Raw genomic sequence first — 25,334 nt, 5'->3', positions numbered from 1 at the left:
AGTGGATGTACAGAAGACCCATCCACTTTAATCAGCCTCATTTTGACAATTTAACAGATTACAGTGGTTTTGTAGACGTCCAAGAATACCTTCACTAAAAACATCTGCACTATTTTTCTTAAAACTAATCTAGACATAGTCCAGATCTTATCAATATCTTCAAAAACGTATTTTCCACCTCCCATTTTTTTCTGTTCGTGACAGCACACAAGATCTCTGCATAGGAGGAAAAGGCACTCTTACAGTAATGGCAATTCCTGGACAATATTGGCTGACCCACCATATGAGATATATACAGTGTTACATATACTGGCTGACATCCAGACTAATACTGGCTAATGAGAGAAGCTGCATGTGCTAAAGAAGTTCAGAGTTGTGCAAAGCAATCTAGCTCCACAATGTTGTGCAACCACCAGTTGAAGATCTTCTCCAAGACACACACACACACACACACACACACACACACAGAGTCATGCAATACATTATGGAACACATTGTGCAACCCATCAACATCTTCCAGTAGCACAAGTATCCGTTTGGAAAATACTTCCTTTCTTTGCACAAGTCCTTATGCTAACACAATAACATTAAGTACATGCAAGACCAGTCTGGATGTAGGCCATTACATCCAATATATAGCGTATAATGGATGTATATTCCATACATAGCTACACACAGAGACATTAAGATATTCCTAATAAATCTTTAAGTGGCTTTACAAGCTTAGCAAATATGAAGATAATAGATATTTTACCTTTATAATAATCCTCTCTAATAAAAGCCTTGGTGTCCGTCCGTGGACGGACACCAAGGCGTGTGTTCGTGCCTCCCTGGGCTGTTCTGGGCATGCGCGAAGCACATGCCCAGAACAGAGCAAGGGAGACACGACCGCCAGCACCCGGCAGCCATCTTGGGCGGCCAGAAGCAGCCGCCCCGGAAAAGCTGGGTATGCGGCGGCCAGAGGACGCAGCGCGGCCGAAGCCTGGCCGCACCGCCGAAGCCGGGCAGGGGGAAGAGGCAGCGGGGGAAGCCGGCCGAGGTGGCAGCAGAGCCACTGCCGAGGCCTGGCGGCGCCGCCGGAGCTGGGCGGGAGGGAGAATTTGGGGCCCTTGCCCGGCCCGGCCGCGTAGGCTGGCGACGGCCCGGCCAGAGACTGGGTCGCAGGGGGGGAGAGGCGGCGGTGGGCCCGGCCCGGCCGCGGAGGCCACAGGCGGCGGCCCGCCCAGAAAGGCAAGGCCGGCGGTGGCGGGGGGCCCTTGCTCGGCCGGGGAGACCGGCCGCGGCATGGAGGAAGCAGGCGGCCATGTTGGGGAGACCGGGGGCGGAGCAGGGAAACCGGGGGACGGACGGGGCGGAGCGGAGGCCGGCGGCAGCACAGAAGCTGATGGCAAAGGGCCCGGCCCGGCCGCGGAGGCCAGCCACGGACCGGCCGGAGACAGCCCGGCCAGAGACTGGGTCGCCGGGGGTGGGGAGAGGCAGCGGCAGGCCCGGCCCGGCCCGGCCGCGGAGGCCACAGGCGGAGCACACAACTCTCCTAGCGCCCGTTAATTTAACGGGACTAAAAAAAAACTAGTGCCGTAATAAAACACTATAGTGATTTTTTTTTTTTTTACATCAAGTGCAGTGAAAAGGCTACCAAAGGAGAAAGGAACAGATACAATCGTGCCCCCTCCCACACCATTGCCTTCAGCTTTCCTCTAATCATAGAAAACTAATGAATGGGACTATAATATATAAAACTTCTACATAATACTTATTCATGTTATTTGTAAAGAACACCAGAGGGAAAATCAGCTAAGAATAGAGCATTGCAGGTTTCACATAGTAGAAGTTATGGAAATGGAGGCAGTTATTAGCGTAAACATTGAACGTGGCTCTTTGTTTCACTGCTACAGTCTCAGGGTTGCTCTATCCTTTTCTTTTCACTTGTATTATTGCAGGGAATGGAGATTCAGCATGTTCTAATTTACATTTTTCACTACTGAAGCTACAACATTTCTAATGAAAATTAATGTCCCATTGCAGCCTTTATTGTTGAGCAAAAGAAATTGGCGACATCTTTCAAAAATTCTACAGGAGAACATACTGTAAATTGCAAGATTTAAGAGTTCCGTTCAAGCAGATCTTGCTCCCTCTCAAACTAGACCACCACAGAACAGGTTCTCTGGATTATGTCCAATGTCATTGCACAACCCAGTCAAGACATTGAATTTGAAGGTGGTCTTCCATGCAGCAAACTGAACTTGCAGCCATCTCTAGGTAAGCAACACTGAACATGGATGATAATCTGACTCCTGTCATCTCCCCACTGTCATGGACGGACCATCATTTGGTTAAGGTAGGACTTGGAACCCACCTTCCTCTGCAGGGGTGAAGAGCCTATTAGGTTGGTCCGCCAAGAAGGTTATTGGAACCAATAGGATTCTAAAAAGCCTTGGAAGGTTTAGAGTTGAGTCTGCTAGTGATTCTGTTGATGCTCTGGTCCAAACATGAAATAATCTACTCACTAGAGCAGTAGACACAATCACTACTAAGCATCATCTCCGACCTGCTTAAAAATAAGCCCTGTGGTATTTCGAAGAACTATGGCTGAAGAGGTGAGGCAAACAACAAGAGTGCAAGTGGAGAAAGACAGCACAAATCCAACAGATCACAACACAGAGCACACTTGAAGATCTACAGTATACTCTGGCAGTGCAGGCAGCAAAAATGCTATTATTTCATCCCCGCACTGCTTCTACAAATTCATGTCCAGCCGAGCTGTCTAGGGTTGTGAGGGGGCTATTATTATTAATTCGATTTCTATACCGCCCTTCCAAAAATGGCTCAGGACAGTTTACAAAGAGAAATAAAACAAATAAGATGGCTCCTTGTCCCCAAAGGGCTCACATTCTAAAAAGAAACATAAGACACACACCAGCAACAGTCACTGGAAGTACTGTGCTGGGGGTGGATAGGGCCAGTTACTCTCCCCCTGCTAAATAAAGAGAATCACCATGGTAAAAGGTGCCTCTTTGCCCAGTTAGCAGGGGTTACCCAGTTAGCAGGGGTTAGTATGTGCCCCCTCCTTTTGAATATGAACTTGGAACCATCAGTCACTCACTGCAATGTTTTCAATGACCTTTTTGTGGATAAAATATCTCATATTTGGGCCAAACTGGATTCCACAGTTACTACAGTCTACTGTGGAGGGGCCAACAACTCCTCTTACAGGATTAGATTGGATCACTTTCATTTGTGACTCAGGATGTGGACAAACTGCTTTGGATTGTGTATCCTACAACCTGTTCTCTTGACCCTTGCCCAGCTTGGCTTATTTCATCTGGTAATTGTATTATCAGAGAGGGTTTGGTAAATATTATAAATGCTTCTCTGAGGGAGGGCAGAATGCCTCGTTTTAAAGAGGCTATTACCTTATTTGAAGAAATCGGCATTGAATCTCTCAGAGTTGGCTAATTACAGACTTGTTTCCAATCTTCCATGGTTGGACAAGGTGGATACTGACCATATACCCGCTCTGGAATTGAGCTTCTCAGTCTTGGATGCTGAAGAACTCGGCCAATTTAAGGTGACAAGAGAGGATGTTCTAAATGGTCTTGAAAAACTACAGGTTGCTTAACTGTAACTGGAGTTCTTCTGGTGGTCATCTGTCCAGTCACACTGATGGTCTTCACGCCAGCGTGGAGAACACTCCGGAACATTCACAAGCCAATTTTTTCCACCCTGCTTTATCTCCAGATAGGTAGCTTGGCTCCTCCCCCATACACCTTAGTCATCTGACTCTACTATCTCTTCGTCCAGTCAGGGAAGCCCAGATGCTAGGCACCACAGGCGAGGAAACGACTCAATTAGATCATCAGAAGATTTGGTGCAGGATGTTGTTAATATGCTGATGACAACCAGATCTATTTCTCTGTATCGACCCCATCAGGAAATGGTATAACTTCCCTAAATCCCTGTCTGGAGGTGGTAATGGGCTGGATGAGGTATAACAAACTCAAGTTCAATCCAAATAAGTTGACAGTACAGGATCAAAACCAGAGAGATGGTTTAGAAACTTTAGATCTACCTGCTCTGGATGGGGTTATTTATTTAGCAAATGTATTGACCACCTGTCTTCCTTAGACTTGAGGTGGTTTACATAAATTAAAACAATGAAGACAAGAGAAGAAGGGGGGAAGGGGGGAGAAAAGGAAGAGAGAACCCCCACACAAACACGTTAAAAACTAAAAACCTGGCAAAATAAATAGGTTTTCAGGAGCTTCTTAAAGGACAGGGCATTATGAATCTCAGGAGGCATAAGGAAGGGGGCTGCAACAGAGAAGGCCCTCCCATGAGCCCGGGCCCCACATACCTCCCCTGGGCCTGGAACTCTGAGAAGGCCCATCTGAGACAACCTCACAGGGTGGGTTGAAGTTGGACAGGAGAGGCAGTCCTGAAGGTTCACATGCACCAAACCCTGAAGGGTATTATAGGTGATATCCAGCACCTTGAATTGGACCCGGAAACGAATTGCCAGTGACCTCAGCAAAGGTGAAATATGTTCATATTTTCTGCTGTCCATAAGCAGCCAGGCCATTTTGGACCAACTGAAGTCTCTGAGTCATCTTCAAAGGCAACCTCAGGTAGAGAGCATTGCAATAGACCAACCGAGAAGTGACAAAGGCATGAGTTACAGTTGCCAGGGCCTGATGGTTGAGGAAAGGCCACAGTTGGCACACCAGACGAAGCTGGGCAAAGGCTCCCCTTGCCACGGCTTCCACCATGGGTTACCCTCCCTTCAGGAGCTTGAGAGTGCTCCTGTACCAATTGTAGTTTCTGGACTACATACAAAGGCAACCCCATGTAGAGTGTATTACAGTAATGGAGCCTAGAGGTTACCAGCATATGCACCAGTTTTAAGGTAATTTACCTCCAGAAATGGATGTAGCTGACTTATCAGCCAAAGCTGATAAAAAGCACTCCTAACCACTGCCTCAACCCAAGGAACCATAGAAAGATTTGGATCCAGGAGCATTCCCAAGCTACGTACCTGATATTTCAAGGAGAGTGTAACCTCATCTAGAACAGTAGGATCTAAACCATCTCTTGGGTCCCGAACCCCCACAGTCAGTACCTCAATCTTATTTGAATTTAACTTCAGTTTGTTATACCTCATCCAGTCCATTACCACCTCCAGGCAGGCATTTAGTGAAGTTAAGCCATTTCCTGATGGGGTCAATACGGAGAAAATAATCTGGTTGTTGTCAGCATATTGATAACGCCCTGCACCAAATCCTCTGATGATCGCTCCCAGCAGTTTCATGTAGATGTTAAAGAGCACTGAAGACAGTATGAAACCTTGTCGAACTCCATACTTTAGTTCTCACTTTGCAGAGCAGCTGTCTCCAAGCAACACCATCTGGAATCTACCAGAGAGATAGGAATAGAACCACTGTAAAAGAGTGCTACCCAATCCCACCTCCCTCAGGTGACCCAGAAAGATAGCATGGTTGATGGTACTGAAAGCTGCCAAGATATCCAAAAGGATCAGCAGAGTCACACTCCCTCTGTCAATAGCCAATTGGAGATCATCCATCAGGCTGACCAAGGCAGTCTCAAGCCCATAGCCTAAAACTACCCCATAGTTTTAAACTGTGTATACCGGCTAGAGATACACAAATCAGGTGGTATATAAATATGATTGATAAATAAAATACTCACAGGTGGCCTTTTTTGTACTGAAGTTTTTTGTACTCCAAATAAACAAAACTAAGCAAGAAACAGTTAGGGCAGATGTAACTGATAGACACTGCTGTTTAATAATAATTTTAAAAGTGTGTTGACTATATAGTCAATTTTTATTGTTTACTTTTACTGGACACACAGGTGGCCATTGTTATCTGCAATTTTGCAAATCTGTGGTTGGGTCTTGAAGATCCAGTTTCTTTATCCACAGGTTAAAAGACAGGCGGAATTAACCTATACATGGTTCTGAGTGGCTGGAAATGACCCGGCCATGACTTCCAATGTCATTTCTGACCGTCATTTTACAGCAGACACATTTTGTGGCTGTCAAAAAAAATTCTGGTGCCAATATTTGACTTTTTTCAGGCTTAGGGGGGCATTGCTGGGGACTAAGGAACTACCCTCTTATTTCTGCACCCTTGCTTCCTTCTCTCCCCCCCCCCCCGCCATTTTGTTGTTGTTAAGAACCTAACCCCTAGATTCTCATAGGGGTAAGGTTTCATTATTCAGTGTTTCCGTATTTACACCTACAAGTGAGAACAGAACCCCCGCAAATAACAATGGCCACCTGTACATTAATTTGACCACACCCAAACTTCGTAATCCTCACAAAGGATGTGCCAGCTGAGCACATCCTTTAGCTTCTGTAGGTATCTTTGAATAAGCTACTGGCATTTTTGGCTGCCCAATTTGTATTTATAGTCAAACAAAGCTGTATGGCAAATATGTATATTAATCATACTTGACTGAAAGATGCCCTTTACATAGTGTTCCCTGCCACAGGATCAAGTGTCAGTTCTGACCTGGAGACCAAAGGTCTAACCTGCTTCCTCACATGTGTTCTGGGACCTATAAATTCCACCAGCAGCACTGCCGCTTCCTGTCCCTGGAATCTCAATATCCCCGATTACTTTGACACTGAAATATATACGCTCACATTATGTATATTACAAAAATGAAATAAAAAGCTACTATAATTGGCTACAAAGGATCCTCACATGTTCTATGGCAATCCTATGATCTTTTTCAAAAACTAGATTTTTTTTTGGAAAATTGAAAATCAAGAGGTAGAGCATCAGCCAAGCATATCAAACTAACAAGACAAAAACAGTAAAGCACATCCTGCAAGTATTTTTGCCCTGAACACATCCCACCCTGTGATCTTGCAAGCCAAGCAAAGGTTGCATTTATCAGTCCACTATCCTGATAAGAAACATGCAAGATTTTATGCTTTCTCAAGTTGCCTTCTCAGGGCTATAGCCTGAACCGTTTTACTAATAGAGGTTAGCCTCATACAGGTCTTGACAAGTTTTCTGTGGCTCACTGAGCCACCTCAAAGATTTGAGAGCCAGGAAATGCTCTGCTAACTGGGCAAAGAGGCACCTTTTATCATGGTGATTCTCTTTATTTAGCAGGGGGAGAGTAACTGGCCCTATCCACCCCCAGCACAGTACTTCCAGTGACTGTTGCTGGTGTGTGTCTTAAGTTTCTTTTTAGAATGTGAGCCCTTTGGGGACAGGGAGCCATCTTATTTGTTTGTTATTTCTCTTTGTAAACCACCCTGAGCCATTTTTGGAAGGGCGGTATAGAAATTGAATTATTATTATTATTTCTTGTTTACACAGTCAGACAGGTGTTATTGACTGGTTTGTTTTATCCAGACATCGAGTCCTTCCCAAGGACCTGGGATGCCAGAATTTTATCATCAATACTGTTGGTTATTATAGATATCGTCGCAAAATATAGGCTGTTCCCAGTAAAGCTGCTTTTTGTAATTGGCTGATGGTGATTTCTGTGTCCCCTGTGGTGTTGAGGTGCTCTTCAAGGTCTTTTGGGACTGCTATTATCATTATCATTATCATTATTATTAAATGGACACTTGACAAAACTACCTTAGTGACAGACATTGCGGAGGAGAGGGTAAATGTTATCCCCTGTAAAGGGGATAAAGTTTCTCTTTATCCCCTTTACAGGTGACATACTTAGAAGAGAAACAGGGCTGTCTGGGACAAATAAATTGAATAACTCTACCTCTGAATACCCTAATCAAGGCAACCAGGCTCATTGGCACCTGATATTTGTCAAGCCCTGGTCTAATAAAAGGTATCATCTTTGCCTGACAACTTTTATATCATTAAAATCTTGCAATGTTCCAAGTTTTCACTTTCGTCACAGTATACTGTAAGCGTTGGGAAAGGGAAGGTCTACTTAAATCTGTTGTTCATAACATTAAGACATGGCTTTGATCCCAATTGTCTGACAAGGCAAAAGTTATAATTCCAATTCTTTTTGTCATTTTAGCATACAAGAGAACAATGGTAGAATGGCTTGCTTCTAATGAACTCCCACCCACTCATCCACCCCAAAAAACATACCGACCTAACGTTGCAAGACTGGGCAGAACATACAAGTTAGCTTGTAGCACAATATGAACACACTGTATGCATCAACGTTTTGTTCAATCTATATTTAATTTGTTCATAGATTCCTAAGGTTTAATTCTTTCTTTTACACAACAGAATTAAGTATATCTGATGCAGACTGCACAGAACCCATCCCCAATAAAAACGTAACAAAACTGCCATTTTAATGTACCCTGATACAGTCAAACAAAAGTTATTATGCTGTTGTCTATTTAAAAAAAACCTTTAGTTTTTTTAAGCTGCTCATAACATCCATTAAACTAATTGGTTGCCCATACATCTGCTGGGAAAGGAGGGCATGAAACACTGTAGACAGAGCAGGGCAGACCAACAACAGTGTTGTTTATAGGTTACCACCAGGGGCATAGCTAGGGGAGAGGGGGCCTGTGTTCACCCCTCTCCCCTGATCTAGTCTGATCTATGGGCATAAGCAGGATTCTGTGCACATGTCACTTCCTGGGGACAAGAACTATGAGACGACCTGGATGCACATTCAAACTTACCGAGTGTAGATGTCGTCTATCCACAGTGCATCGCTTTTAGTGGGGTGTGCATTCCAATGTGTATCCCTATCCACATCCCTGCACATGTCAATGCAGTATTAAGCCTGACTAGAATTAGACAATGGTGATTCAAAAACCAAAACCAAAAACCTACTGTATGAACATAACCCAGATCCCCATCTTCCCTCTGCCCTGCACAGGAGATCTGTGTGGAGAAAGGGAAGACAGGATTGAAGGTATGACTCGGGATAGAGAGAAAATGCTAGAAAAGGCAAGTGTCTGGTCAAAGCAGGAAATTCAGTCAGACATGTGAAACACTCAGACACGTGAATCAATAGCAGAGAAGAACCATGTAAGTACAAGCTCTAGAGTATGAGTCAGTGAAAGTAGGGTGTGGAGAGGATTCCTTTCTGGCTTTCTCCCTCTAACCCTAGTCGCCCCTTTGCTCCTAGCTTCCCATCCCTCCCCCCACAATTCTCCATGCCTCTTCTCTTTATATGGAAAAGAGAGACCTGGATCGTGCTTCAATTTTTGGAAATATCCACCAATTTGTAACACAAAAAAGTGTCAAATTATACAATCTCATATAGTATTTTCCTTTAAAAACAATCTGGTGAAGTAACTCTGGTTTTTTTATTACACAGTTGTGGAAGTTACAAGACATTGGCACTGATGCTCTGCCTTTACTACATCAATGATTCAGTTCATTTGTTCAAATAGAAATACTGCCTATTCTGACAAGCAAATGTTTCGTATAGCTATCAGTAACAGATACTGGCATCACATACTATACAACCCTCGTACAGTCATGGAGGACTGAGCAGAGAAAGGAAAACGCTGCCCTAACCAGACCAACTGGCTCTCTTTCCAAGCCATTTCCAGATGTTAAACATCCAGATCCAGACACTGGTAAATAAACAGATGACAACCTTCTCAACAGCCTGGCAGTCGCACCTAAATTGCTGATTTAGACTGATGTGATTGATTCATTTTCAAATGGGCCAACAGCCCAACGCCTTTTTGTCTGCTTCCAATATTATTTCAATATTATTCGTCTTATTGCCACAAAGCATATATGTGTATAAAAATGTGTTGATTAACAGAAATAAAATGTGCAAGATGTTTCGGCTTGTATGGAGTCCCGTTTGAAGCTTTAAAAATCCTCCCTCCTGTTGCATCTCTCTCTATAATATATATATTAAAATTAAAAGGCAGCAATGCTTTCATATTCTGTTGGAACTGTCTTTTCTAAGGCTGCTATTCTAAGCACACTTACTAGAAAGCAAGTGCAACTGAATTCAGTAGAACTTGGTTCCAAGTAGATATGCAAGTAAACTGTTGTCCATAGGAACAACTGACTGTATAGACTACAAATGCAAATAATGTACAAGTTCCCAGATTGATTTGAGGGTTATTGTGCAACTGAATCAGAAGCAGAATATATATTCATATGTATATTTAAAACAAAGAGTGTACTGCTGCACCAGAAACACAATCGTTAACTGAGGAATTAACTTCTGTATAAACAGAAAACTCAGTTTCACTGGCCATGGAAAGAAAATTGAGGATTTTTTTTTCCAATTCTGTTTTTCCAGCCAGCTCCATCCTTGGCTAGGAGAGTCATTTACATATGAAAATATTAGAGAGATATTGTAAAAGAAAAATGCAATACAGCATGATTGTACACATGTACACACACGTACCAGATGTTGTTGGAGAACCTTCATACTACAGGTTGTTTTCCCCTCTCATCTCTGGAAAGGTAGGCATTCCCAGACAGGTGGATCATATAAGAAGAGACTAAAGGTTTTTAAATCACCAATTTAGTCAGCCATGCCTCTTAATCTATCAAACTACAGCTACCAGCAAAATCTTCATTTGGAACTATGGCTTCCATTCTGTGGATACCTGTGAGACTGGAAGACTCTAAAAATATGGATTGCGTCACCACTACGGATTGCGTAACCACTATGGCTTGTTCTTTTCAAAACAAGGGACAATCCTGCAAATATGATTCTGACCAATGGAGATGAAATAAATATCTTTCTTGACATCATTCAGATCAGCAAAGACAGCCTCCTTGTCTTTAAGAAGGAGCCTTTTCATCCTCTTTTCATGAACTCAGCTGTCACTCCCCTAGGCTACAGGCTAAATAATAAGCCAGCAAACTTAAGTTGCTGGTCCCTGCTAGTGAAAACAAAACCAATAGCTGAAATTCTGATATTCTTCCTCAGGTTCAACTTGTTGCAGATGACTTCTTTCTGTGCACCAAATGCCTGCAGGGTAGCAGTTTTACATTAGGTTTTCCTTTTCTATTCCAATTAAAGTGGTCTGGCAGCAGTGATATAGGAAGATGCTGAAAGGCATCATCTCACATTGCATGGGAGAAGGCAATGGTAAAACCCTCCTGTATTCTACCAAAGACAACCACAGGGCTCTGAGGTCGGCAGGAACCAACACTGACTGGACAGCACACTTCACTTTAACCAATCTTTCATTCAGCTATGCAGTTACTTTATTACATTAAAATAACTTTGGTTTTATTAGGTTAAAAAGTAAATTTCTACAAGACTTAACGTTCTCTAAAGATGTATGGTGTATATACACATGTACTGCATTACTTACAAAGGTGTGCTGTGAAAGTGTGCTTGTCCTCAATAGCAACCTGCCTTTCTCTGTAGTGGCACAATATTAATTATGTCACCTGAAAACGTGGTGGCCACAGTTTCATGAAGCGTGAGCATTTCCTACTGACCAGGAACACTTCACAGTTGCAGCCCCCATCGCTGCCTTCCTTTTACATGACTTGACCACCCTCCTGGATGTATTCTCCAACTGCACCTCCATGCAAGTTCCATAATCCGATGTTTTAAAAGCATACAGTCCACCCTCCCATTGGTATCTCCATTTTTCTAGATATCCACTGGTATAAATGAAGTAACAAGGCATGCAATGAGATTCTTACTCATGGAACCCTACAGTCCTCTGTTTGGTTAAATGTGTAGTGTGCAGGCCCTTTTTGATCCAGAGCAGTTACCCAAGGAAAGTGAGTGGAGAGATTCTAAAAGGCCTAAAGGGAGATAGCAGAGAGAATTGGAGAAAGAGAGAAGACAGCCAGAAAAGCAAGAGACAAGCTTTTCCTGAGCAGCTTTCTTCCTTTATATCTTGCTGACAGCAGCAGAAGGAGGGGGGAGAAACTCAGACTTGGGACAGGGACTACCATAAGAGACTCCTTCAAATGTCAACAACATCTAATTCAATGTGCACTATTTAAAGGGAATTTTGACAAATTAATGGATTATTGCCAAAATGGAAAACATTAGAAGAAAATCCACCCAACATGTCAACAGCGGAAAGTGAAAATTTTACTAGTCAAATTTGTACATTACGTAAATACATAAGGAACTGCAAATATAACAAAATTCATAAAGGGGGTGGGGGTACCTGGGTAATACTTGAGAATTTGGGGGGGGGACTGTAGTAACAAAAGCTAAGAACATCTGTCTTAGACAATCTTTTCACAGATTCAGAAACTAAGAATTGGAAAGAAAATTATGACTTATCAATTCCAAACTTCTTCCAACATCAGAAGTCTATCTATATCTAACAAAATATAAAATTATAGCCTTGAAGCATGCAATAAAGTCCTGAAAGCACTTTAACTCACATTTTATGCAGTGTATAAAAATAGAAGCATCTCATTTCCTCAGCCTTATAGAACACATTTTGTTTATGCAACACTAAACCTCTGATTTGCATGCCACCTCCCATAGCTGCATAAGATAAGAGAATCAATTATTTATGACAATTCATCACATGATAGAGGACAACAGTTTCTGCTTGCCTATACTGTACAGGAGGCCCTCTATTTGTGGGGGTTCCGTTCCTGCCTATTTCTGCCGATTACAAAACCATGAATAAAAAGGGTTAGGTTCCTAAGCCCACTGAAGCATGCTGAAAATCAGAAGAAAAAGCAGTGGGGGGGGGGAGCAGCAATAAGCATAGTATCTTGCTCTCCAACCCTTCAGCTCTCCAGCAATGCCTCAAAAACTTCCAAATTCTCCAATTTTTGTTATTTATTTTGCAGAAAAGAGCCAGAAAATGGCAGCATGAAATGATGTCAGATGTCATTTCTGACCACTCAACCATGGACAGGTGAAAATAACCCTATATCCACCCCGCAAATAAAGAAACTGGGTCTTTATGACCCAGCTTCAGCTACACAAAACCAAAGGTGCCAGGACCACGGATAACAAAGGCCACCTGTATACTAACCAGCTGGCATGCTCTGTATGGACACCATATTAAGTCACTTTACTTGGTCCAGGGCTGAAATGCCAAACTGACAGGTCACATCTCTTCTTCTCTCAGGCATTGGAGGGGACGAAGAAAAGCACAGACCTACTGCTTCCTTAAGCTCATTTGTAACTCTAAATCATAGTTTAGTCTTTTCCAATGATAATCACAATTGTCATGTGACTATAGCTGTAACACATGAACATGCTCTAATGATATAATCCTAAAGAGATGTTAGCAAAAATCCTCAAATTGTTTATTCATCAACACCTTTAGTGAAAGAAATGGGATCTCTCTAGAAACAGGTTGTTTGAAGATGGCAGTACATTATAGATATTTCTAGAATCTAGCTTTAATTACTAGTAAGGAAAGTAGTCTGCAGCAACACTTCATGCTTTTCTCTCTAGGCTTTTCTTTTCCAGTAAGTCCAATTACACACTTCACTTTATACAGCATGCACTACACTGAGAAAAGGCACAGATCACCATGCTGACATCTTTTGAATAGAACACGACTATAGCAATGCTTCAGCTTTCTATTATGAACTGTTCTAAGAGACAGAAAGAAAAGCTACATATAATTTATATATTTTTTCCATTGTGACTTCTTTCCACCCACAAAAGTAAATCAGAAACCATGTAGACAAGGCAACCTAGGAAGTGAAAGTACTGTAAACTTTTTTTTTTTTAAAGCATGTACAGTCAAATCATCTTCCTCAAGTTAGTTCTTGAGCCTCATCTCCTACACAGGATGTCAATAATGGAAAGTTCCTTGCAGGTGTCTGGTAGTGGAGGCAGTCAGCATGTACCCCCAAGGCACTCATGCTAGCTGTGCTGCATAGGTTGTTCTTAAGAATCCCGAGAATCCAATAATTGTATTCAGGCAAGAAAAAATGTTTTCGCCCCATAACAACATTTTAAAAACTACACATCCCAAAGACTCACAAAAGGAGGTCAAAATGTATAAGGTTTTCGATGCAGTATTTTTAGGCTAAAGGCTAGTTCAAAGTTTTCAATGATGCTTCTGCATTAGGGTCCTTTAGGACTGCACAGTTAATTCTGTTCTACAATCAAGTAGATGTGGAATTATAATTGCAGTTCCACACATTGCACTGTTCTGCCCATCAACGTTCTGTAATGCCCATCCACACAAAGTAAACATTACAGAAGGAGTGGATAACTGCGGCAGTACAGGGGGGCATTATCACCTTCCCCCAGAGTACCTCCACAATTGGGGTTTTTTGGGGGGGGGTGCTTAGTGCCAATTGTACTATATCATTTTAATGTATTTCCACTACCGCACTTTGGAGGGGGGGGGGAGGGGGAATGCTACTTTTAAAAAAAGAAAATGGAAGTTTCAAACCACTTAAGAGTAATTGCAGAAGAGCCTTTTTTCCCCACATTGTAGAAAAAACTTAGAAAAATGGTTGGAAGAGGATCTCTAGTTCTTTATATCTTTCTCTCTTCCAATTCCCAGACTCATGCAAGTCAGTTATGACAACATCTGGTTAGGGCTATGAACAAGACACATATGCACAATTGAGTTTCAAAATACTATTGTAAGGGTCTTGCAAGCCAATGGTCACCAAAGATGGGGAGAAATCTGGCCAACATCGAAACTGATATCACACATCACATGGAATAATGTTTCACACATATCAGGGTGGATTTGATTTAAATCAAACTGATTTAAATCACGATTTAAATCACTAGCAGGGTGGATAAAAATCAATGATTTTTTTAAAAAAATCAAAAAAATCCGATTTAAATCAAAAAAATCCGATTTTTTAATTTTTTAAAAAAAATCATTGATTTTTATCCACCCTGCTAGTGATTTAAATCAGTTTGATTTAAATCAAATCCACCCTGACACATATAATAGGAAACAGACAATGTCTGCCAATCCCCACTTCCCTCTGCAGCCCTCTGTGCCTCCCAAAACTATGTCCCTGAGGGATCTGCGAAAATTGCCTTCCCCCCTCATTGTATACTATTCCGCATGTTAACAATGTTAGTCTAGATGTTGGCCTGTGCAGTTCATCTGCCAAACTCCTTTTCCCCCTCAACGCAGCCAGTTCCAATAGCAGAAATGAGCCGAAGCAGCAGAAAGCTGCCTAGAGCAATTGATCACAAGAAAGTAATGCAAGGGAAGGTTCAGCTCCCCTCAGCCATGCACCCCATGCTGGCTTTATACAGGGAAGGGGCAGGCATGTTAAGTAAATGTGGCTGTGGCTGTCATGCATAATTTGGCCTAAACAATATATGAAACCAAGTTCAAAGAAAAACTTCTCAAAAGAGCACATATTTAGAGAATATTCAAGGAAGAAACATATAAAACTAAGCACCAATTAACCGGCAATTATAACATCTCAAACACATTTATGATAAGATCAAGTACTGAATCATGTAACTACTTCTGGGGCTCTTTCCCCATATGTGTTGAGATCATTTTATCACTATGGGTAGGTGAAGAAGCAGTCATCTGAAAACTCCTGTTATAGCACAATTGTAAATAAATGTTGACACCTGCAGAGCTGAAGGCAAAGGATTGTGCCATTTCTAGCAGATGACATAGCTGTAAAGCACACATTACAGATTTAAAGGAACAGAAATGAATTGTGATATGGTCTTACTTTAGAGTCTCTTCCTAAATTATGCAAGAAACTACAACAGTGTGATTTTTCTCTTTTATGGGGGCTGGGTGAGATGGAGATATTTCAGAAATATTTTCATCTTAGTCCAAGTAATGACAATTATCTATCTTCGCAACAGTAAGGGATATGCAAAGTAAGTACATATTCACCTAATACAAGCATTCTAGGTACATGGAATGCCTGACATGATAACTAGAGAACATGGGAAAGGGAAAAAAAGCAGCTTACCTTTATTTCCACAAAAATCAACAGAAGTATTCTTGTTTCAGTGATACGTTACAACTTCCTATAACTTGATAAAAGCAACTTGATAAATTGCTTTATGCCCTGCATAAAGCAGAGATAGCATCGTCTTGTCGAAACTGGTTAACTCTACTGTTAGAAAAACTGGTTCAACTATGTGTCCTCAATAATAATTTGAGTTTGTGCTTTATATTCCGATTGCCTCAGTGCTGCAGCTTATCAATCTGTCACAATTTCAAAGACAGCCTATGCCACTGCTCTTCACTGTAAGGCCCGGGGCCAGTGGTAGCCCCTATCAACCCTGTGTGTCTCCCCAACTAATTGTTTATTGTGTCTGTGTAAATCTCCATCCAAAGCTGACTAGTATGCACAGTCCCCCTGGCATGATGTAGAGGTTACCGCTCCCATGGGCTGCATAGTACCATGCATTGTATCAGGAATGCCCAGCACCTGGGGTTCCTTTAAGGGAAATGGAGCCCTCGAGCACCTGCACCATCTTAGAAGGTGTGCTGAGAGTGCAGAGAAATGTATCCGTCCCCAATGCTTTCCTCCTAGAGTTCTTAATAGAGGGTTCTGTCTCTCTTAAAGGCCTTTCCAGCACTGAGAAAAGTGCAGTAATGTACAAAGGTCAGTACACTGGGGAAAGGATGGTTAAGATTACTGGATTATGCATACAGATCATGCCATGAAGACTTTTCAAGCAATAGGTAGAAGAAACCACATTGTCTTGAAAACTTTCAAAACTACTAGCAGCCATGTCATGTAACAAACTAATATTAATTAGCATTCCTTATTAGCACTTTATATACCCAATAAAATAAATAGGATCACTAACCTCACAATCTTTCCTGTAATGTTCACATACCTAGCATATAGAACAGCATAGAAATCCTTCTTTTCTTGTTGGAATAACTTTCCCCTTACTATATGAAGTTTTCAAGCGAAAGCCCATCTCTGTGAATACTGTTTTTGAGACACTGTCTTTAAGAACTACAACTTGAAAACAAACAACACTAGATGGCATCAAAGTTTTGGCACAATGGCACACCATTCCCTTCTGCAATTGTGGAAGGAAAAACTCTTGTGTGAGCATAACCCACTTCCATTGCTGGCACACAGCCACATCAAAGATCTGGATGCCACCCAGTGTCTTCATAATGCCAACTGTAAAACAGAGGACACATCCCAAATACCATACTTCGAAAATACTTTGAAGCTCAACAGACTAGGGATATTCTTTCACATAGGTGTATTGAGGCCTCCTTTGAATCACTCAAGCTGCCATGAATAATGTTCACACAAGGGACAAAATGCAGAAGAAAAGTTGAACTCACATTGCAATTATGTTTTACATGAACTTTATAAACTGATTAAAGCAGCAGTGTCAAACTGTGGCCCTCCAGTTGTTTTTGGCCTACAGCTCCCATCATCCAGTCACAGTGCCCAGTAGCCAGGAATGATGGGAGTTGTAAGCCAACATCTGCAAGAGGGCTGCAGTTAGACATCCCTGGGTTAAAGCTTCATTTGAAAACTTCCTAGAAACTGGACAAAAGATAGAATAATCTCATTATGAAGAGCAAAAGCTAGAATTTCATCTTAGAACATTAAAAAAAAAAGTGTTCATCTTTGCAAGGCACATAAGATATCAAACAGTACATTATCACAAGGGCATCAGCTCTTGAAATCTAATTTGCAGAGAAATTATAAAGTTACATCTTGATTCTGTACCAATACTGATAAAGGCTGCAGTTCAAAGCATAATGACTAAAAACTTAACTAAGCTCACTAGAACTTCTTTCCTTGTAAGCACACTTAGAATATGGCTATTAAAAGCCTTATTAGATTCCATCATAGCTATGTGGCACCATTTCCCTTTCTCATGCCTAAAATGCTGGCAAAATAGCAAGAGATAAATATAATTTTAAGTGACATACTACCTAGTATGGACACAAACACTGCCCATTTATCTTATCAAGTTGTGAACATATACAAATCTGAATATACACTGTGCTGCAAAAAAAAAAAAAAAAAAAGCCAAGATGGAAGTAACAATATCCACAAAGACTTTATAGCTTGGAAAATCAATAAGTATCTCATAACCAAATTGAAGTTTTAAACTATTATTAAGAACTTTCCAACTATTATGCACTTACCACATAGAACTGCATGAGCTACATTTCAAGCAGCAATCCTTCCAACCATTTCATTTTATAAATTAAGCTTTGCTATCTATTTACACACACACACACACACACACACACACACACACTAAGGTATACACAAGCTGAACATTGACAATATGACTGCCTGCCTTCACCTGTATATCCATGAGTTTTTGCATATTCACAAACCTTTCCTAGAACTGACAACATTCACCACACTTCAGAAAATTATGGAACATAGGAAGCTGACATATACAGAGTCAGACCATTGGTCCATCTAGCTAAGTATTGTCTACACAGACTGGCAGTGGATTCTCCAAGGTTGCAGGCAGGAGTCTCTCTCAGCCCTGTCTTGGAGAAGCCAGGGAGGGAACTTGGAACCTTCAGATTTTGGACATTTACTGTAACGCACATATAAAAGCCACTTCCAATATTTCACCATACATCAGTAAGAAAGAACAAAATCTGTCCATCACCCCCAAACACATGAGACAACAGAGACTGGGGCAGTGACCACGAGTTTACCCCCTTTACTTCTGTCCATATAACTGGCTGGTTCCCATTTAATCCTTTAGAGCAAAGCAAAATGCTGCATTCTGTGAAGGCAAAATTTGTCCTCTACTCCTGACATGGAATATGGAACCAGCAGGGGGTGGTTCAAAGGCAGGAGGGCATACCTTTAAGGGCGGTGGAGTGTGCCCTTACGCCTCCCACCACGTTTCCCCTGCCTGCGCTCCATTAAAAAAGTCTCCATTGAGGCGGCAGCATACCCCCCTGTTGCCCCGGTATCCTCCTCAGCCAGAAGTAAAAGGAAGTACCTGGCACGTGTGTGCATGCTGGGCACGTACATGTTGCACTCACTCATGCACCTGCCCAACATGCGCTTGAGCACGACATACAGGTGCATGCACCTGGTATGTGTATGCGCGCCAGGTACTTCCTTTTACTTCCGGCCGAGGACATTGGGGCGGCAGGGAGGTACACTGCCACCTCAACATATACTTTTTAAATGGAGTGCTGGCAGGGGAAACATGGCGGGAGGGGTAAGGGAACCCTACCCCACCCTTAAAAAGGTATGTCCCCTCGCCTTCGAACTGGCTTGGAGGCCCATAAAGGGCCTCTGAACTGGTTCCATGCACTTCCCTAACACGGAATAATCCAGATCCCACCACTGACAGGGATTTTGTAGGAGGGCAGAATGTGTCCCACCATCCTAGTGGTCTTACAATAAATGGGTCTTCGCTCCTAACCTTATACTCAGCAGTGTAACCCATTTAAGTCAGTGGGGCTTGTTTCTTCCCCAGAGAAGTACGCCAAAATCCTTCCCTCCTGTTTCTTTTAACTAGCAAAGCAAACAACTTTAAGTATGCCTTTTAAAGGAGAATGGAAGCAAGCGGCTTTAGGAACTTGTCTGATTCTTTGTATTTTCAACTGATATTTTCCTGGTTCTTTGGAATTGATTTCCTTAGCTACCTTGAACATTTTTTAGTGGAAAGGTGTGGTGTAAATATTTTAAATGTGAGAGCCAGCGTGGTGTAGTGGTTAGAGTGCTGGACTAGGACTGGGGAGACCCGAGTTCAAATCCCCATTCAGCCATGAAACTATCTGGGTGACTCTGGGCCAGTCACTTCTCTCTCAGCCTAACCTACTTCACAGGGTTCTTGTGAAAGAAAAGTATATAGTACACCGCTCTGGGCTCCTTGGAGGAAGAGCAGGATATAAATGTAATAATAATAACAAACAATAATAATAATAATAATAAACTAATAAAAACCAATGTGCATGGGAGTGCAGCCTAAGTTCTGTTACTCTACAAACATTGAATATATCCATATTAAAAACACATGAAAAACATTTTAGGAGACATCTATCAGCCATATCAACATATAGATTTATTCCTTTATATGTGTACATTTTATTACAAGTAGGAAATTGCTCTTACCTGTATATCCTGCCCACCAGCCCCAGGATGCCACCATAGCTAAAAGCCATTTAAATAATACTCCTTCAATATACCAGAATCGTTTCCTATCCAAGAATCGGAGGGGTTGCAGTACTATTAAATATAGAACGTAGGACGGAATAGCAACAAGGTTATTAGCAACCATGAAGCCAAATCTTAAGAGTGCTTTCAGAAACATACAGCCCGCCCGCTGGGCCTGTTTTAAAGTCACAGCCATTCTCTTCACACAGAAGTCTGTAGTATTTTCCTACAGGGTAAGAAAAAGAGAGATTATTAAACACAAAGAACACAACTTCAGTTACCAATAGCCAACAAATAAAGGGTTGTGTTTGTGTACTTGGCAAGCGTTGCGTCACCTAGCAAACATTTCTCCTCTCTGCTTGGTCTATTTTCACACATTCTCATACTATCTTTTATCCTGAGATGAGAAGATTTCATTTTTACTTAGGCCTATATAACCTACTGGTATATAACCAATCTTATTTTCAAAAAGGGCAAAGAACCACAGATGAGAAAAATTGAATGCACGCAACCACTAAGAATCCCTTGTATTAACTGCTAATTAGTATGTGAAAGCTGTAAGGAAATCTTACAAAACCTTTTACTGTGACCCTACAGAATTTATTGGTTTGTTTTTTAGTGACAAATTATATAATCACAGTTGAACCAACTCTACATGGAATAGGTCATTTCTCAATGGTGTACACTCATAGCAAGGAACCAAAGGAAAAACACATTCCCTGTGGTTAGAAGACAACCAAATGTGATCACAGTGGACCAAAGGGCAGTCCCTTTGAGGAAAAGAATTCCCCTTGCTTTTTCTCCACCAATGAACTGGTCATTTGTCAAAGCTTACACCACATGAACTTTGCTTTCTGTTTCAGAATGAAAGAGAACATTTCACAATTAAGTTTAGCAAGGAAGGTGATGGGGAGTGAAAATATGCAAGCATTGCACATACAGTCCTGAGCCTTACATCAATAATACTCTTCAAAGCTAGATATTGGAATAAGGGAAAATGAAATAAAAACACATTTTGTGGCAGAAAGAATGGAAAAGGCAGAGATGGGGTGGGTGGGTCTGAAATGGAGAAGAGGCAATGGAAAACAAAAAGGGAAGATGAAGAGAATGAGGGAAAGCGATGCAAAGGAGGGAAAGGTCGGTGGTTCGGAGAGGCAAGAACAAGACTGTAGGAGGAAGCCGAGAGACACTGACGAATCACAAGGCTGAGCCCAGCCAACGGGACTCACTCACCTTCTGCTGCGCAGAGGAAAGGAGACAGCAGGGCCAGAGGAACTGGGCCCGGCGGCGGCGGCAGCAACAGCAGCGGCGTGCGCCCCGGTTGGCGGCTGCTGGCGAAGGAGATGGAGGCGGCAGCAGCTCTGACGGGAGAACGGCGGGCTCATGGACACGGAGGTGGCTGGCCTGGCCCCAACGTAACGGGCTGGGAGCCGGCTCCCTATTCCCTTTGCAGCTCCCTGAGGAGAGAAAGGCAGGCAGGGAGTGAGCGTCGAGGAAATTATAAGAAGCCGCACAAATGTCGGGGGTTCGGGGGGCTACCCTGGGAAGCCAAGCGCCGGCAAGGGGATTTGTCCTGGGTTGTGGCTGAATCAATACGCCGCCGACACCTCCTCCAGCATCCCCACCACCACCAGATGCTGCCTTCAGGGCCTATCGCATCCTCCTCTCCTCGACCCGGGGAAGAGGGGGCTGAGCTCTGCCGCTGCCGCCGCCGGGTGTGTCCCGTCCCCTCCCCACCTCCACCAGGCTGGGTGGAGAGGAAGAGGGACGCGCCCGCCTAGGGCCGCCCCGACGCTGCCAAAGGGTAGCGGCGGCAGCAGCAAGCATGCCTCCCGCACCTGTTGGGGTGCATGAGCGCGGTTGTCTACACAATCCTGGCGGGGCGGCGGCGGAGGAGGCTCAAACTCAACGCCGCGTTATCTATCGCCCCTACTATGGGGGTGCTGTGTGTGTGTGTGTCTTCCTCAGCGGAACGGCGCCAAATGCCTGCAAGGGCGGCAAAAAGGAGGAAGTTCTGTCCCATATAGAGCACCCACGGAGGGAGAGAGTCGCTCGCTTCTCACCCTGGAGGATTCCTTCTCCGAGTAAAATAGGGGCAGCAGCATCCAATCAACAACAACAACAAAAACCACTGAAGGGAGAAAAAATACTGAACTCCCCCACCCTCCTTCTTTTAACTCCAGTTACCCCATAGGAAGGGTTTTGAGCACGGGCGGCCAGAGGGAGATGTCTGGCAACAGACAGGAGCATTTTTGCCTCGGACGCAAAGGATCTCCGGAGTATCAGACTTGACCTACGGGACGGGGGTCCCGGACTACGATAAGCCCGTCTCCATAATCCCCTCAAGGATGTTAGAGCCTTTAAAGGAGGGTCCAAACATCTTCGAGGGGTGATGCATTCAACGGTGGTGCTGCCATTCTGCCCCTCACGACCTGTGGAAGGGGTCTTGCCCTAGAGAAGAATCCTGCTGGGTAAAATTAGGACTGCCCCTCAGGAAGAGCAGATCCTTTCCTACAGCGAGACCTAAAATGCAAGGTTAAAGTGGTCCCTTTCCAGAGCCCGAACTGTTCCTTTCCCGCAAATCCAGGGCTTCTCTCAAGGACACGCCAATAGGGTGACTGCCGCCGCCTTCGCTGCACATTAGGGGGGCTTTCCAAAAGAGCATCAGTGGGGCGATGACTCCAGCTCCAGTCACTGTCTGTACTTAAGGGGGATCCTCCGAAAGCAGCCAATGAGGCGATTTTTACCACCCCCGAGAAGGGGCGGGGGGAGAGGATCCCCAAGAAGACCCAAGAAGTGCCTTTGCTTTTCCCCTATTGCCTATGGAGAGTTGGGGCTCTCAAGGGCACTAATGGGATGGCCGCAGCAGTCCCACTCTAATTCAGTGCAGAATGAAGCCGCTAATGAAGGCCAATGACTGAGTGCACATATTCAGACTATGCAGGAGGAGGCTCGAGGGGTACCACCCCACCCCCGGTCTTCGCTATCGTGGACACAGAGCAGTGGCAGGGGGTGACCCTGCTGTCCCCCTTCAGCTTCAACACGGGGGGCGGGGCCTTCAAGGGCGCCAGGAGGAGGAAGAGCCCGTCCTCCGTCTCCACTCAGGAGGCTCAGGTGAGAAGCGGCGGCAGCAGCTAAAAAGGCGGCCCCCTCCCCGTTTCGCTTTCGGTGGTTGCTCGGCGAGGCACCCTTCCCCCGCCCGCCCCCCTCTCTCGGAATGGTTCCCGCTCACAGAAGAAGAGGACGGGCGGGGGATTTCCATACCTCCGTCTGGCCGGCTCTTTACCCGGGGCCGGTCCCCAGACGCCTGCGGGAGTCATAGCGGCGGCGGTGACCGTGGCTGCCGCTGCCAGGGCCCTGCGAGCCCTCGCCCGCCCCTGCTGCCGGGAATGGGCTGCGCCGCGACCGCCGCTGGCCGCTGCCTCTTTCTCCTGCTGCTAACGCGAGCGACTCGGCGCGAGGCTCTCTCTCTCCCTCTGGCTCCCGAGGAGGTGGAAAAGGCGGCGAGAAGTAGGAGCGGGTCCCTCACTGCAGCAAGCGCCGCTCCCTCCAGCCGACAGCTCCCTCTAACGAGCGCCTCGGCGAGCAGGCCGGCTCCGTCCGTCACTCCGCCCGCCAGTCAGCCAAACCCCCGGCGGGCAGGGCCTCGTCAGGCCGCCTCCCTCGCCGCCACCCAGTCGGAAGGGGCCAAGCGAGCCGGCCGCACTTGCTTCTCTCAGATCATGAGAGGCAACAACCAGAGCGCCCCTCTGTCGGGAGGGGGACGGCGGTGTCGGCGGCGACCCTTTTTGTTTCCCCGAAAGGGATCTGCTGCCGCGTGATAAAGCGCAGCCATTAGCAATGCAAAGGGATTATTAGCAGCCCCTCTTTGCATCAAGGTTAAATGAATACAGGCGAGAGAGAGAAGCAGAAGAGGTCGTGGCTGCTCGTCTGTAGGGCCTAACACCACCACCGTCATCTTTCCTTTACATTGTCATCAACCAGCGACCTGTGCTTTAAATAATGTCTCTAAAAAGGGCTCCCATGCACAGCAGGGGGGGAGAGAGAGAGAAAGAAATTCGGCTAGAAATTCATTTTCAAGTCCGGGGAAGGGAGACTGGGGAGAAGAAAGATGGGTGGAGGAGGGAGGAGTTTGGTTTGAGGGAAATTGAAGCCAGGGACAATGGAGACGAAAGGGCCCAGGGGGTGGAGGCTAGAGAGGCAGGCAGTTAAGGGGCAGGGAAGCTGAATGGGGAGATCGGAAGGAAGGAAGGAAAAAACTGTGTAGTGTGAAGGGATCTGAGGGTAGGACGGGTGTAGGAAGTAGGGAGCTGAGAGCAGGTGGGGCAAGGGGGGGCGGGATCACCCATCAGGGCATAGGTTGCACAGGCTGGGAGTAAGCCCAGTTGCCTACAAAGTAGTGGGACTTGCACTATGAAGAATGGTGGGAAGGATGGACAAGGAGCTGGACTGGTGTGGGCCTAGGAGGCTAAGAAAGGCCTCCGTTGATTTGAAATAAAACTCTTACCCGGAGATCTGTAGTACATTTTATTATACTCTAGTTTTTATTTTATTTTTAAAGGTGTTTTATTTTTGTCCAATTTTCCTTGCCCTGAACCTTCAGGGTGAGATAGGTTAGAAATTCAAATATCCCTATTAATGGATCTTGAATATGTGCTTTGTGTATTGTCCCTGATTCCAAACTTCCCATTTCCGCTAAAATAATATACAGGTTTTCATTTTGTTTTTAAGCACCTCATCAGTTCAATGGTCTGTTGTTAAGGCACTGTTCTGCCATCTCACAAGGCTGAAAACTATTATATATAAAGATAATTATCAATCAGTGTGGCATTTGGTCTGAGTCAGGGATGTGTGTAAAGTTTTATTTTCTGTTGATTTTCACCTGTTACTTTGGCTTATATATGTGTATTTACATATCGTCTGCCACAAATTATACGATGAAGCCTCTGCAGAGGGTGCTCTAACCCCCGGACCTTGAGGACCCAGCCCGCAGCCTCCGGGGGGCCTCCTGCTGCCACCCTGCACCCACCCCACTGCTGCCTCACCGTGCCACCCCACAAAGAGTTACCTTCCATTAGCCGCCAATGTGTATGGCCAGGGGGTGGGGATGAACCAAGCAGGCCTGTGGCAGCGGCTGCTGGATGGGTCTGTCTGGCCCAGCAGTCCTTGCAAACTGCCAGGCGCTCCAGTGTGTCTGCGCCTCACAGCTTGTAAGCACCGCTGGGCCAGGCAGGCCCAGCATTCGCTCCAGCCATCGCCGCCATGGGGTGGGGGGAGGCCTGCTCAGCACACACCCCACCGCGCACATTGGTGGCTAAAGGAAGGTAACTTTTTGCAGGGTGG

General features: G+C 44.5%; 1 protein-coding gene across 5 annotated transcripts in view; it reads right to left on the bottom strand.

Annotated features, from left to right (window-relative positions):
• The window catches only part of LPGAT1 (lysophosphatidylglycerol acyltransferase 1), a 103,805-nt gene extending 79,535 nt beyond the window's left edge, over positions 1–24,270 (bottom strand). For 2 of the 5 annotated variants that reach the window (XR_008319536.1, XM_053309984.1), the window contains exons 1-3: positions 23,256–24,270; positions 21,225–21,448; positions 19,950–20,217 (exon numbers count right to left, since the gene is read on the bottom strand). Coding sequence is in view for 4 of the 5 variants with exons in the window: in XM_053309984.1 (XP_053165959.1) it covers positions 19,950–20,187 (238 nt within the window). In the remaining variant the exon portion in view is untranslated. Of the gene's footprint in view, positions 1–19,949; positions 20,218–21,224; positions 21,449–21,530; positions 21,724–21,829; positions 22,029–22,288; positions 22,377–23,255 lie in introns of those variants that run through there. The other 3 variants (XM_053310025.1, XM_053309995.1, XM_053310007.1) reach the window with 3 other exon arrangements.
• Between the last annotated feature and the right edge of the window lie 1,064 nt (positions 24,271–25,334).

The sequence above is a fragment of the Hemicordylus capensis genome, chromosome 1, assembly GCF_027244095.1.
Source record: "Hemicordylus capensis ecotype Gifberg chromosome 1, rHemCap1.1.pri, whole genome shotgun sequence".
NCBI classification, from domain to species: Eukaryota; Metazoa; Chordata; class Lepidosauria; order Squamata; family Cordylidae; genus Hemicordylus; species Hemicordylus capensis.
The sequence above is the reverse complement of the archived record's forward strand: the minus strand, read 5'-3'. Positions and strand labels throughout refer to the sequence as shown.